Source organism: Gobio gobio (assembly GCF_949357685.1).
Source record: "Gobio gobio genome assembly, chromosome: 4".
In the NCBI taxonomy this organism is placed as follows: domain Eukaryota; kingdom Metazoa; phylum Chordata; class Actinopteri; order Cypriniformes; family Gobionidae; genus Gobio; species Gobio gobio.
Window position 1 is genome coordinate 15249536 of NC_137100.1, and position 16030 is coordinate 15265565.

The 16030-nt window shown below is 37.3% G+C and overlaps 1 protein-coding gene across 1 annotated transcript in view; it reads left to right on the top strand.

Annotated features, from left to right (window-relative positions):
- Positions 1 to 16030, top strand: part of man2a1 (mannosidase, alpha, class 2A, member 1) — a 98498-nt gene that overhangs the window by 41352 nt on the left and 41116 nt on the right. Inside the window, exons 7-10 of the mRNA XM_079815521.1 lie at positions 7129 to 7315; positions 7544 to 7721; positions 7814 to 8025; positions 13881 to 14066. Coding sequence (XP_079671647.1) covers positions 7129 to 7315; positions 7544 to 7721; positions 7814 to 8025; positions 13881 to 14066 — 763 coding nt within the window. The remainder of the gene's footprint in view (positions 1 to 7128; positions 7316 to 7543; positions 7722 to 7813; positions 8026 to 13880; positions 14067 to 16030) is intronic.

The window sequence follows — 16030 nt, forward strand, 5'->3', positions numbered from 1 at the left end:
ACCATACCTACATTGAAAATACTTCTAAAACATTAATTTTAGTTCATGTTACTAATACATTAATGAAACCAAAAGTCGTATGTTAATATTATTAACAGATCTGTGCAAACGAGCAGTTGTGTTTATATTGAAGGGACAGTATATAAGTTTCGCTGCTAGAGGTCACTTATTCAAAACAAAGTCATAGCTTGGATTGAGTGTGGAATCATGGGAGTTGTCTCATGACTCTTCACCTTCACAGCCGATGGAAAGGTATCTGTTGGACTATGTTGCATTGACTATTATTTGACAAATGTTGCATTTATTTAACTTCAGCTGTGATAAAGTATGCAAACACAGCGCGAGCGTCACTGCGGGAAGCAGAAAGTGTCCGACTTCACGTCTCCGTTTGCAGCTCCTCCCCGCCCGCACGTGGCTACTCTCACCGATCGGTTGCATCCAGCCGCAGCCGATGTCGAACACACCTTAAGACAAAGTAACATGTGACAGAATCAAAACACAACAGAAGGAACAAACAGTGTGACAGTCTGTGAGTGACACAAGCATGTTATTTTTGAAAACCTAAAAATAACGCTAAAACCTCAAAGACTTGGTTTTTGTAACTGCTTATTTTTGGTGTTATTATAATGTAATTTGTTTGCTCTGTTATTCTGATGAATGAGATCAAAGAAAAGTGTAGTACAGAAGCTTATCTAATGATGTTTCATTTATTTAATAATTGAGCACTACTTTTTTTTTTATCTCCACACTGCTGAAGCATAGCTGTCAACATTGAACATTGAAAATAAGGGAGATTTCCCGGAATCCATCCACAAAATAAGGGATTTTTTTTACACGATTCTTACCCACAAACTTAAAAAAAAGAGTCTAAAGAGTTTATAACTACACAAAATATTTAGATTTTGGCCGTCAGCGTCCTGATCCATCATTGCACATCACACTCATCTACTATACTCTCCTTGAAGTTTACTTCCCGCTACTTTTTCCCTCTTCCTCCCGCCCGCGGCTGCAACTGTCTTCTTCTTCTTCGATAGTAGCCTAAGACAGTGTTTCCCAACCTTTTTTCAATCATTTTATCATACGTTACGCTAGGGGTATAACGGTACAGATTGCTCACGGTTCGGTTTGTATCACGGTTTTAGGTTCACCGTTTCGGTACGGTTCAGTATTTGCCATGTTCAGGGAAAAAAGGACTACTGTCAAATAAAAAAAAAGAAAATAATACGAACAAATCATTTAAATACAAGCAGCAGCACAAATAAATACTATCGAGCAAAGATACTAATAAAATAAACTATGCTTTTCAGGTTTTTCAAGTACGTCTAACATTAGTTTTCAGGTACAGAAATTAATCAAATGTAAAATAACATTGCATATTTGACTGTATAAATTAAAGATGAATCATATTAAACTTACAAAAGCTATTCAATCAAGAGCAGTGAGTGATGTAGACAGCTGTAAAGGCTACTGCCCCTTTAAGACCTCGGATATGCGTCGTCTTTAGTTTTCTGGACTGTATAAAGCTTACTTAAGCCATATACAGACTATGTCTGCTAGAATACTCATCAATATGGACATGTTGACATACTTTTTGCGTGAATTTGTCCGTTCAAGAGCAAGACTTGAAAGAGAACTCAATATAGAGAATGGGAACGTGACGTCACCAACGCAATGCATTCGCGGACTTTAGGACACAGACACTACATTAGAGAATGAGTAGTAGTGGAGGTAGACTTTAAAACTTGTATTATACAGTTAAAAACACATTAGAATGGTGAACGCTTGCTGTGTTATGAACTGTCATAGCCTCTCTTACAACCTGCTTGGAAAACATATCTCAAATCATGCGCAATATTTCAGTTTACCAGCTTGGAAATAACAAAAGTAAGTGAAAGTAATGCTGCCTTCACGTGCTATCGGAAATTTGACAATTCCCACTTCTAAAGTCGTGATTATGTGGTTATTAAGTATGAACTCATCTCGTTCATATTTCGAGGGGTGGAGCGCGTTCACGTGCAATTTTTACCTAGGAAACTCCTATTTACAATAATTCCGAGAGCACGTGAAGGCAGCATAACACTCGGAAATAAACAACTTAGCCAAAATGTGTCTTTATAATTTGTATTTATTATTTATAACCGATATTACAGATGAATATTTTCTGAACCGCTTGAATGTGCTCACACCATAAATAATGCATGAAACGCGTCTGCAAATGCTTCATTGTTCAGCTTCTCTCAGTAGAAGGAAATATTGTACTTGTTCCATTTAAGTCCAGTAAAACTTTTTAGTACTGTAGGCTAAAGCGCTTTCAAATACAAATAATTTCAAAAGCTGCATTACGAGCCATAATCTGTTATCCTTTAATGCTTTAACGTTAAGGAATTAGGGCGATATGATATAGGCTATGTTGATTGAATAAATTATCCACTGGCTGAGATCAAGCTATAAGTATATTTATTATTTTATATATCAGATACAGACTTTTTAGTTAGGCTATTAAAAAATAAACTGCAAAAGACAAACCAATGTGTGGTGCGATGGAAGGCGGCCGTCTGATTTCTGATTGCATGAAACGTGATGAATATGTGCAGGATCCTGGCCGCACGACTGAGCGCTCATGAACGTAAGAGATTCAAATATTAGTCAATTTATTATAAGTGAGTGCAAGCAAGAGTTCTTAAAAAGTATTAAAGTAAATACAGTCGTTTTTTCCTCAGGTGATTCACCTTTGTTATCATTGTACGCTCCTGAGCGTGTCCTAAAACATGGCGGCGACTTCCCATAATGCAATGCGCAATGACGTAGTTTCCCAGACTCTATTGTCGCGCTGTGAGACGTGCGCGCTCTCGGATGAGTGCACAGACAAATTTTCTCACAGTGCGCGCGACTTCTCATTCGCGTCTTCTGGCACTAAACCAGATAGTTGCGTGTTCTGAGTTAACACAATCAGAACGTAAAAATACGGGATATTTTACGGGAAAATACTAAAACGGGAAGACAGCGGGAAAAGAGCTAAAATACGTGAGAAACCCGGAAAAAACGGGAGGGTTGACAGCTATGTTCTGAAGTACCAGCCTAACCCCTTTCAATTTGATGAATTCAACTAGATAGGCTATATATTAAATATTAAAATAATTAATAAAATATATAAAGCAATACAAAAATATTTAAAACATGAAGTATTTAAATTTTCTGAAAAAGTATAAGCATTTTAAAGCATGTCTTTTAGTTTGCATTATAAGAGTGCTTATTAGTGAGGCAAAATCACAAGTAAATAATTCATGTTAAGTGTAACAACATGAAATGCATAAAAGTTCATTTGGAAAGACACTAACAACTAGCCCTACAACCTTATTCGCTCACTATGTAGAAAGTTTCTCAATTCTCAATTCATAGTGAAGTGCCTTTATTTAATGTGTTGAAGTACACCATGTGGTAATTCTGCCAGGACACCTTGAAAATTAAACTCACTAAAAATCATCTTGGTAAATCATTGTTAAAAAATGGCTCATAAAAGTGTTATCTCATGCAATGACAGAGTATTTAAGTGTTCTCATATTTTTTGGAGCTGCTGTATGTTGCTCCATTGGCACTTGTTCTCTAATGATTTGAATATAAAATAACAGCTGAGGGAAATGAGTAAAACGTTACTAGGGCTGAATTGGAGCCAGCTTTTCTCAGAACGTCAAACAAAAGAGAAGTCAGGGGAAATGTCCTCCCACATCCCATCTATTGTTTTCCGTTGTCTGCCTGTTCGGTGTTGTGCATCTGTTTGGGATATGCTGCTTTTCCCAGACCTAGAGTTAAAAAAACCCTGGAAAAACGGACTCCTAACTTAGATCTCTGACCGTAGCCGCTGCTGAACAAATATGATTACAGTTCATTTGGCCGCAACAGCGTGCACTCTATGCCAGCCTGAATTAGCTTTCTACTCAGCGTAATTCCATATATCACCATTTAACAGACAGCCAGACTACTCTGTGCTTCACATCTGGTCCCTTGTTTAAAGGGAAATCTTGCATTATTTATTCACACAGCTTTTATGAAGGTCACTCTGGAGCACATGCTGTGCTGAATGGGTAATTGAATATTTTTATTGCAAATTAAATATGATTGGATTTAGACATTAGTGGATCGTTTCATGATTTGCTGCCCTGAAAATTAATGGACTCTTAGTTGTTTGTCAAAATCACACTGAATTATGTGTAAACAAAACATTTTCAGTGTGTAACTGGAAAAAATTGGGACTTGATTATGTCCTTCAGCAATTTGTTGTATTATAAGTATTTGGGCGTTACGTACATGTTTTTAGGAAAGTCCCAAAATCGAGAGGGGAACATCAGCAGAAAACAGAAGTAATTTCAGAGGTGGACCAAGTTGTTTTATTTTGCATATTTATTTTATTTTATAAAAAACACAACAATTACAATACTAGCTGTAATATTTCAATATCAATATAAATATCGTCTTTAATTGTGGTCAAATTTACTGTTGTCCTGTGAATTTTACTGGGTGAAATCCAGTCATTTCAATAGGAATCCACTCGATTGGAAATTTCACGTAAGGGCAAGATTTTCCCTAGCAGATTTCACAAAAGGTTCAAGTTGATCACACAAATTTGCCACGTTGACCAACTGACAGCTGCTTGGTTTGAAAATGACTTCTGTGTTAGGTGTGCTTAATACATTGCGACACTATTGACAATTGACTATAGACAATGGATCTTTTTTTCTTATTTGGGTAAATCTTTGCCAATGTGGCTGCATCTCGTAGCTTTAGATTTCTATTATTCCTCCTGGGAAGTTTGTATTTACGAGTTGGGAAGTTGTAATTACCACGTCAGGTGTGATCAATTTCACTTTAGTTAGTAGTAGTGTTGTGGTCAAGACCACCTAATCCAAGACCAAGTTGAGACCAAGAACAATGTGTGTTGAGACCAAGACAAGACCAAGACTTTGAGGGGTTGAGACCAAGGCAAGACCAAGGCTTTGAGGGTTTGGAACCAAGACAAGACCAAGGCTTTGAGGGTTTGAGACCAAGAAAAGACCAAGGGTTTGAGACCAAGAAAAGACCAAGACTTTGAGGGTTTGAGACCAAGACAAGACCAAGACTTTGAGGTGTTGAGACCAAGACAATATCAAAGGCTTTGAGGGTTTGAGACCAAGGCTTTGAGGGGTTGAGACAAGACAAGACCAAGACTTTGAGGTGTTGAGACCAAGACAAGACCAAGGGTTTGAGACCAAGACAAGACCAAGGAGACTAAGACTTTGAGGGGTTGAGACCAAGACAAGACCAAGACTTTGAGGTGTTGAGACCAAGACAAGACCAAGGCTTTGAGGGTTTGAGACCAAGACAAGACCAAGGCTTTGAGGGTCTGAGACCAAGACTTTGAGGGGTTGAGACCAAGACCAAGACAAGACCAAGGCTTTGAGGGTTTGTGACCAATACAAGACCAAGGCTTTGAGGGTTTGAGACCAAAACAAGACCAAGACTTTGAGGGGTTGAGACCCAGACAAGACCAAGGCTTTGAGGGTTTGAGACCAAGACAAGACCAAGGCTTTGAGGGTTTGAGACCAGGACAAGACCGAGGCTTTCAGGGTTTGAGACCAAGACAAGACCAAGACTTTGAGGGGTTGAGACCAAGACAAGACCAAGACTTTGAGGGGTTGAGACCAAGACAAGACCAAGGCTTTGAGGGTTTGAGACCAATACAAGACCAAGGCTTTGAGGGTTTGAGACCAAGACAAGACCAAGACTTTGAGGGGTTGAGACCAAGACAAGACCAAGGCTTTGAGGGTTTGAGACCAAGACCAGACCAAGGCTTTTAGGGTTTGAGACCAAGACAAGACCGAGGCTTTCAGGGTTTGGGACAAAGACAAGACCAAAGCTTTAAGGGTTTGAGACCAAGACAAGACCAAGACTTTGAGGGGTTGAGACCAAGACAAGACCAAGACTTTGAGGTGTTGAGACCAAGACAAGACCAAGGCTTTGAGGGTTTGAGACCAAGACAAGTCCAAGGCTTTGAGGGTTTGAGACCAAGACAAGACCGAGGCTTTTAGGGTTTGAGACCAAGACAAGACCAAGACTTTGAGGTGTTGAGACCAAGACAAGACCAAGGCTTTGAGGTGTTGAGACCAAGACAAGACCAAGGCTTTGAGGGTTTGAGACTAAGACAAGACTAAGGCTTTGAGGGTTTGAGACCAAGACAAGACAGAGGCTTTCAGGGTTTGAGACCAAGACAAACCAAGGCTTTGAGGGTTTGAGACCAAGACAAGAGACCAAGGCAGGGCCGAGACCGAGTCAAGACCAAGACCAGACCAGCACCCCTTAAATTCATAAAGATTCACATTACCGCCTGTGAAATAACTTATTTTTAATCAATAAATATAATTAGAAAAAGACACTATATAGAGCGGTTATACCAATCAAATGAAATCATTAACAACAAAATTCATCCACTGCAGAGGTGGTACAGAAGATGCATCTGAATTGGTAAATTACAAATGCATAAATAATGTTGAGAATAATGTTTTATTTAATTTTTTATTGAATGTTTGTATAAAAGCAATATCATCTTTGCAGCCATGCTCAAATTTATCTTGCTCTTGTGATATTACTTATGTTATAATATAAAAATCCAGATCTCATACAAATACTGTTTAGCAACAATATCTTGAATTTTGTGAGCATTTGTATTCATTTTGGTGACATTTTTGACACAATCCCTCATTCATTTCTGAACCAGCACAATAAATAAATCACAGTAGAAATATGTTATTGATTGCATCTGAAGCAGCTAGTTTTACATTCAATCACATTAATGATGTTAAAAATAAATAAATCAGACAATGCACCGGCAATTTAGTAATATCCCAGCAGTTGTGGTCTTGAAACAAAATCCTGAGTCCTCTAAGTCTGAGACCGACAGAGAACAAATGTGGTTGAGACCGGTCTCAATGCCAAGACTGGTCTCCAGTACTACAAAACGAGTTGGTAGCAAGCGGTGCTTCATACATCGCAACACTATTGAGAATGGATAATGGACTTTTTTCGACAATAATCAACAATGTGGCCATACCTTCAGAATGGTACATTTAAAATGGCATTTGTTTTTGATTCCAACAGATCAGGACTCAAGTTCAGACATTTTGTGTCACATGATGCCATTCTACAGCTACGATGTTCCCCATACATGTGGTCCTGACCCAAAGATTTGCTGCCAGTTTGATTTTAAAAGGCTGCCAGGAGGAAGAATCAGCTGTCCGTGGAGAATTCCTCCTCAGGCCATCACAGACAACAACGTACAGGAGAGGTACAACTATACACACCGTGTCCAGTTACAGACATTAGGAACTACCTTTTTTACTTGCGACGACCGAGAAATAACAATGATTGTTTTTAACTATGTCTTGTGTTATGTGTTTCAATGAATACATTTTTTTTTAACCCTTTTTTCATGTCATTGTTTGTGGATTAGTGTTCCCTCAATTCCGATCAGACTTAGATTTCCCTCCACTTAGTTTAGTCTCTCCATGTTTAGAGCTCAGACGCTGTTGGACCAGTACAGGAAGAAATCCCAGCTTTATCGGACCAAGGTGGTGCTGGCACCACTTGGAGATGATTTCCGTTACACTGAAGCTGTCGAATGGGACCAACAGTTTGAAAACTACCAGAAACTCTTTGACTACATGAATTCTCACCCTGAGCTCCACGTCAAGGTCTTGCTTCACAGTTTGACCTCTTTGTATATTTTCAGGCAATCATTGTGTATATATATTTCCCTATATACCTCTTTTGTTTCTCTTTGCAGGCCCAGTTTGGAACCATTTCAGATTATTTCGAGGCCTTGCGTAAAAACACTGGCATGGATTCGGATGGCATGAAAGTTGGCCAGTTGGCGTTCCCTGTGCTAAGCGGAGACTTTTTCACTTACGCGGATCGAGATGACCACTACTGGAGCGGATACTTCACCTCACGGCCGTTCTATAAGCGCATGGACAGAGTGCTGGAATCACATCTTCGGTACGTCTTCACTAGATCCAAATGATACTGCACGCATCTACAATCACATCATATTAATACTTGCCATGTGCCAAATGCAGAAAAAAGTCAGAGAGTACATAAAACTGAACTAAAGTCAGATCCTCACTGCTGAATCAGTCCACGAGAGAAAAGAACAGTGACAACTTTTTCCCCAATGTAAAATGATTAGTACAAATTTACAGGAAGCAAAACATTTAATGTTCCTTTTTCTTTTATTACTAGTACTCTTTGTAGCACAACAAATTTCATTCATTGCACCAAAGTGAAAATATGAAGAGCACAACCCAAAAGCACTGCATAAATCTGCATACACATGCACTGCATAAACATTTCTGGTCATGGTCTAAATGTCCAAAAATTGAAACCATTTCCATATGGCTGGTCTTAATTTGCCTTTGAGACCATGAGTTCAAAATTAACATAAAAAGTTAAGTTTGAACCAGTTAGAATGCTTACTAATATGCGCAATAACATTTGCAATTCATATTGAAACGAATTACACATTACCTGGAAATTCAGCTTATTCAAAGTCTGATCACTCTCTCTATAAATATTCAGTTTAGAGACCTAGTTTTTGTTTGGCCTGTTTGGTTGGAACAACTTTTAGTTTTTGTTTTGTCAATTTTAGTAGTACATTAGCATACAGATGACCTGACACACATGTACTAAAAACCCCAAAACTCAAATTCGCTTTCATGAGGTCTTTAATGGAATATAATAACCTTTTTCAAATTTTCAAACTCATACACCAGGGGTGTCCAAACTCGGTCCTGGAGGGCCACTGTCCCACACAGTTTAGCTCCAACTTGCCTCCACACGCCTACCTGGAAGTTTCTAGTATGTCAAGTAAGACCTTGTTTAGCAGGTTCAGGTGTTTAATTGGGGTTGGAGCTAAACTTTGCAGGACAGTGGCCCTCCTGGAGCAGGATTGGACACCCTTGTCATACACACACAGTCCCGAACTGATCGCTGATGATCGTGGTCACTGTTCTAGTAGAGTTTTTCTATAGGAAATGGAGGTCTGTGATAACAGACGTTACTGTCTCTTTATTCCTGGGCTCTATGCTGATAACTAACACACAAAGCTGAAGGTCACATGTTACGAGTATACTTACATTTTCCGCATCCAGACGCATCTCGTGTGCAGTCGTGTTCACACAGCTTTCAAGGTATACTCAACCGCAGATAGCAGAGTTTGATACATGCGCAGTATGATTGTTTTTTTTTTATAACAGTCACTGTCAGAGTCGTGTCATGAACAGGACATTCGCTTGGCAGGATAGAAGAAGAAATGTAGTGGATCCACCATTACAAACAAAGTTAAGAAGAAACAACAAGAGAGCAAAGAACAGGAATCAAAAACTATTGAAAAGTATAGGCTTCTTAGTTTACTCTGCTTATTTCAAGCCAAAGACTGTAAAAAAATATAGAAAAGTGAAGCCGCCAATGTCCCAATATGGTGCTGACATCTTGCGCTGATTCGGGACCTGAGTCTGCACGGTAGTCAGCGTGAAGTGGAGCCGCGGTATCAAGGTCCCACCCACACTCCCGCAGAATCGGTTAGTACAGTTTACTGCAGAACAACTCATTATGTCTGTGAAATAAACAGTTATGGAAATGTAGGAATTAAATTTAAAGCTCCAATCTCCTCCTGAAAATCCCCCAAAAAGTTGCTGCATCAGTGACAACTTCACTCAGAGAAGCTGTCAATCCCAGCTGTCAATCATGACGTCACACTCCCGTTTTTATAGCATCAAATAACTAAAACCAAACTTATTTAAAAACGTACACTTGAACTTACATCAGCGTGATTAAAAACTACCTAACGTGACAGAAACCATCTTTGGAAAAAAATAATTTGAAGTGTTTGTTTAGTTTGTCTCATATTCCATTCAGTTACATGCATAGGGCGGGGTTTATGACCTATACTGGGACCAACCACCTGGGGGCAATCGAAACGTTTCGGCTTCACTTTTCAGGACTTGTGCGGCACACTTGTTTCAAGCATGTTGTTTTTGTATTGCTCTTTAAACACTCTTTGACGACTGCACAGTACTGTGCGTATTGCACCTAGTCCTAGTGGACTCCTCTGCACCGTCTGCGCGGACTCAAAAACTGTGCGGAAAGGGTGAGCAGACATCCGCAAACCCTCCTGATGACGAAAATTACGGACGGCCGAAGTATACTCGCTCCTTTAGACTGAAGCGAAGCCCCATGACAAGGTCACAGCTAACTAAAGCAGCCGGTTTTGAGCCAGCAGCTCAATGGCTTCATTATTTATTTGACTGTGGCTTATTTGACTTATCATGTGTGGGATCTTTATAAACGTTCATCTATGACACCTCTCTGACATGATATTGGCCCTGGAAGCATAAAAAAATTATCTTATTTACTAAAAGCTCTTTATAAATTTAAATTATTGATAATATGTGGAATTGGAAAGAAATATCTCCTTGTTTTTTTATTTATTTATTTAGTGTCTACACCAGGAAATTGTTTAAACGTCTTCGCAGCTCTTATTAATTGGCTCCGTTCTAGATAATGAGACATTACAGTGCTACATATTGATTTTCTATATAGATTTTCCTCTACATTCTCCTTCACAGAGCAGTGTTGTCATTGTTAACTAAAACTATGGCATTTGGTAACTGAAATAAACTGAAATGAAATAAAATCTAAATATTAGAAAAATGTAGAACATTTGAAATGTTATCTTGGAAATAAACAAGTTAAAGTACCAAAATTACTACAACTAAAACTGAAATAAAATTAAATGAAAGCACAATAAAAATATATACTTTTTTTTAAATTAAAATCAAAACTAAAATATAACAAACACACAAAAATAATAAAGCTAATTCAAAATATTGATAAATACTATAATAGTATAAGGTAATTTCACGCTAATCAGACCATTGCACACTGAGATATGGGTATCCATGTGTTCACACTGTCTGGCGGCCATTTTGAAAGCTGTCTGAAAACTTTCACAAAAGAGGAGCCCCTTAAATGTGCATTTTTTTTATGTTTAAGCCTTTATTTTTGATAAGTATAACTTCTTACTGCAAAATTAAGAGATTAATGTTTAGACATTTACCTGGAACCTGTGGGAAATAATGTGGGAAATAATTACAGTTGGATCCAAAAGATAGTTTTAGCAACATAGCGCAGATGCTGCAGAACATTGTTAGCTGCATTACTTGCTTGTACTTTTAAATTCATTATATTATAAATGTACAGTTCTGTGGTTTTACACTGCTGTAATTTTTAAAGACTTTATATTATTGTAAGGTGAGCTCAAAGGGTGCACTACTATGAAAATCGCACAGCTTCGGTGTGACTTCAATAAGAAAAAGTATAATTTTTTATATATATTTTCAATAATAGCTGTTCATATTAAAATATGTATGAACTTAATACATGAACTAGATTATTTATTTAGCAAAATTGTAATTTTTTAACTTTTAAATTAAATTTAATAATATTTATTAATAAAAAAAAATGTGTAAATGTGTTGTAAATACTTCATAAACAGACTTTAAATATTAACAAATGGTTCACTTCAAGGTAATCTTTATAAAATTATTGCTTAAAAATGTTTTTTTTTCCAACAAAAAAAACTAAACGTGAGCTTAATGGCAACAGGGCTGTGCTTAAAGGGTACAAACATATACCCATTAAGCACAGCCATACTTTTTGCATTTAATAATGTACATCTTAATTGAAATGTTTTTGTCATTTAAAATAAAATAAAATAATGTTTGAGAGATTAATATTGTATTTTAACATAACTTGAAACCAATACCCTGTGCACTAAAATGTCTCAATGTAGACTTTGGTGAGCTTAATAGGTACGTTTACCCTTTAAATAATGGCGAAATAACACCACAATAGAGCTCTAAATTTAAACACCCTAACCACAAAATGTACTAGGAAATTTCCATGTTTTTCCTGAAAAAAAATGTACCGTAAATTTGCCAATCTTTGTTGATATACCATGTTTTTTTTTATTTCTCATGGTAGTATGTCCCATGTTTTTTAGGGGTAAATCCCATAGTACCATAGTTTTAGTAGATTTTTCTGTATATTTGATTTTTAGTATTTAGATATTTGACTTATGTGTGTGTGTTTGTGTTTGTGTATGTCAGTGGCTGCCCTGCATTTCATTGTTTACTGCAAGACCGTGATAAGGATATAAATTTCCCTCATTTACTGACTGTATTGTACGTCTGTATACCGCGTCCTCTCAAAGACGGCTGTACTTGATCACACAAGTGAATAGATTGGGTACACCTTCAGCTTGCGGATGCGGAGAACTCTATTTAACACGGTATTTGCATTTTGATGGGTGTCTAAATGTAGGCAGGAGTCAGTTTTCATCAGTATGCAGTTGTTAAACTGTTCCCCCCGTTCTACACGATGGCTTCTTTCACACAGCAAATAGGACTTTGTTCAGCTCTGCTCAGTTTCACACACACAGACACACACAGTAGATTGATTAGAGATATTCAGTCCAAGGTCATTTCATGTTTAATTAATTAGTAATGTCAGTGTTTGGCTGTTCTTGCGGGTGCAGAAAGCAGATGTATGTTTGATGTGTAGTATGTAGGTCGCATGTACTGCATTTTCAGTCTTATATCTACTGTCTGTGTGAACCATATACAGAAATGTTTTTGATCTGCTGAATCTACTTAGGCTCATCTCACTTCAAAGGTCTGTTTGGAAAAAATACATTTAAACTATGGATTATTGTGAAATATCACTCCAGTTTACTAATGTACTCAGAGATGTCATAGTTTTTTTGTTGTTGAAGATATTGGTTGTCAATAAAATGTCACTAAACCTTTTAGACAACTGGCACATTTTGCACATATATCTGATTGAATCTCAATAAAACATGTCCATGTCTCATTTAACCATAACATAAAAAAAAGATATTTTACATAAAGAAAATTAAGTCTGCTACCCTCATTTTACTGGACTTTTTTTTTTTTTTTTACATTGTAAATTAGTAATTAAATTTTTCTTACTAGTCATACTTATTAGATTCTCATTATTGTAATGCAATTATTTTTTATTTAAATCAGCATAAACTGAAACCAGTACAACAGATACTACTATTAATGTACATTTAAATGTATTACTTAAATTATATATATATTTATATCAATATTTTGTGTTTCTGCTTGTTTTCAAACTTCAGAAACAGAGAGTATTGATGTATTAAATAACTGAACCATGATTCATTTTGTGATTCCAGATGTTTCAAGAATTGAGTGTTCTTCAATAAAACACAATAGTTATTGTTGTTTAGTTATTGATGGAATAGTTATTGATAGTAGATTTTTAATTAGATTAGAAATAATTTTAAGTCATCTTGTGCACCCCTTGGAAATTTGCTGAAGTCACCTAGTGGGCCCTGGGCTCCTGGTTGAGATCCACTGCCTTATAATGTCTTTATTTTTTTTCCAGATATGAAATATGACTCCATTTCCAACAGGTTTTGTGGGGTTTGCCCAGCTATAGATTTTCATGTCCTGTAGAACATTTGAGAAGGTCATTCTTCAGAGAGATGACACCTGTATTGTTATCATAATGTGGGGAAAAAAATTTGGTTTTATTGTTGTTCTCCATTGTGGGAGCGCACCGACACTCCCAAACACAACAGGGACCAAAGCAGACTGTTGTCTTGCTTTTCCTGTAATGTGAACATTAGCCTAATACAGGAGGTATTTTCATGCCAGATGTATTCTTGTAACAGTCTGGATTTTGAGGGAACTTTTGATCTTGCGAAGGAGGGAGTTTCATATGTCACTTGTCATGTTTTTCCACAGGGCAGCTGAGGTCCTCTACTCTCTGACCTTGGCCAACATTCAGAAGTACGGCCAGCACAGTGATTACCCTGCAGTGGATAATTACAAGTTACTGACAGAAGCCAGACGCAATCTAGGTCTCTTCCAGCACCATGATGCCATCACAGGCACGGGCAAAGACTGGGTGGTTGTGGACTATGGAACCAGGTAGCACATCTTTGTTGAAACATAGAAGTGAGATGTGTGGATGTGAAATATGTTATAAAGAAATAGGATGTGAGATAGATAGAAGTAAAATGCATTCTCTTATCCAACCCTCTCGCTTTAGTCACTGTTCCCCTGGAGCAAACTGGCATTAAGTTTCTTAAGCCACCTTTTCACTATCTCCAATATTCACATATGATTCACATTCAACATTAGTTCTCCAGTCTTCAGTGTCAGTCTTTGGTGCTCAAAACATTTCTTATTATTACTAATGTTGACCGTGATAAATTTATTTCAGGATTCTTTGATGAATAGAAGTTCAAAAGAACAGTATTTATGTGAAATGCACTATTTAAGTCTTTACTGTCACTTTTGATCCATTTAGGCATCCTTGCTGAATATTAATGTATTTCAGAAACAAAAAAAGAAAATCTCACTGACACCAAACATTTGAACGGTAGTTTAGAACCTTTTGGTTGCAAGGCCAGATTAACTTTTAAAGGAACACTCCACTTTTTTTGAAAATAGGCTCATTTTCCAACTCCCCTAGAGTTAAACAGTCGAGTTTTACCATTTTCGAATCCATTCAGCTTATCTCCGGGAAGTTAGCCAATTTTCAGGCGCTGCGTAATATCATTGCACCTGCTGCACCCATGGTATGGCAGCAAAGTTCCTTGATTATTACGCAGGAATGAGAGTATAGTTCCTAGCCATATCTTCCTAGCCTAGAAAATCGCTACTTTTCATTTTCCGTCGGTCTTAGTACACGATGTAACTACAGAAGAGTCAAGTTTTAAATAGGAAAAATATTGAAACTCTTTGGTCATTTTTTTTTTGCGAGATGCTAACGGTCTAAACAGATTCAATTATCTATGCTAAGCTATGCTAAAAGTGCTACCGCCAGACCCGGAGACCGGCTGAATGGATTCGAAAACGGTAAAACTTTAACTTTAGGGGAGTTGGAAAATTAGCCTATTTTCAAAAAAAGCAGAGTGTTACTTTAAGACCCACAATCTTACTTATAATTTGATCCCTTAAAAATCATCTTTGATCACCAAAATGGCATATTTAAATGTTTTTTCCTGTGAACAAAATGTCTTCATACATTATAATAGCTTGAATATAACTCTACACCCTTGCTTCATTTAGTGTACGCGGATCCATGCATATGCAAATTAGCCTCCACCCGCCTCCACTCACTCACACCAGCTCAGAGACCCACTCTGTCAACTTTACTGTAGTAAACGCTGCACAATGGTATCGCTCTTTACAATGTTGGTCACATAACAGTAACTAATATGATTAGCCTTTTGCTTGCCTATGTTATCAAACAGCTCAATGTTACACAAACCATGTTCCCGTTCGCCATCTCAGTCTGCCTTCTAAAAATCAGCATCCTACTGACATCATAGAACGTCAGTGGAAAAAGGCATAGTTCATCATAACATCACAATATACATCATATACTCAATTCACCCTCTTTATTGTTAAATGTACACGATTTTTCATATCAACAGAAAAATATACATCGGTGTGGCTTCTCTTGAGACTCCCCTGCATCGCAGCATAGTAATGATGATATGCTAAAGCCGGCCCACACGTTGACGTGATTGGTTAAAACGTAGTTTGTGACGTCAGAAACACCAGCGATTTCAATCCGCGTTTTTTAAGGCTGGCTTTGTTTCACTGGACTTTTAAGGAGAAAATACTCAGCAATGGTGTTGACTTATGAATTTGCACATGGTTTGTCTGACATACAAACAACCATAACAACTTGATTTTCACCACAGGGGGTCTTTAAAAATGTCTTTCTGACTTTCTGGTAAAGAAAAAAAAACGGTTAGAAAAAATTCTGATTCTTATTATCTGATATTATCAGGCAAAACAGACCAGCATAATAATTGGAAATAATATCCATTACATTTGCTGATATAGCATGCATCCATAGTGAATTGAATTACTGCTTG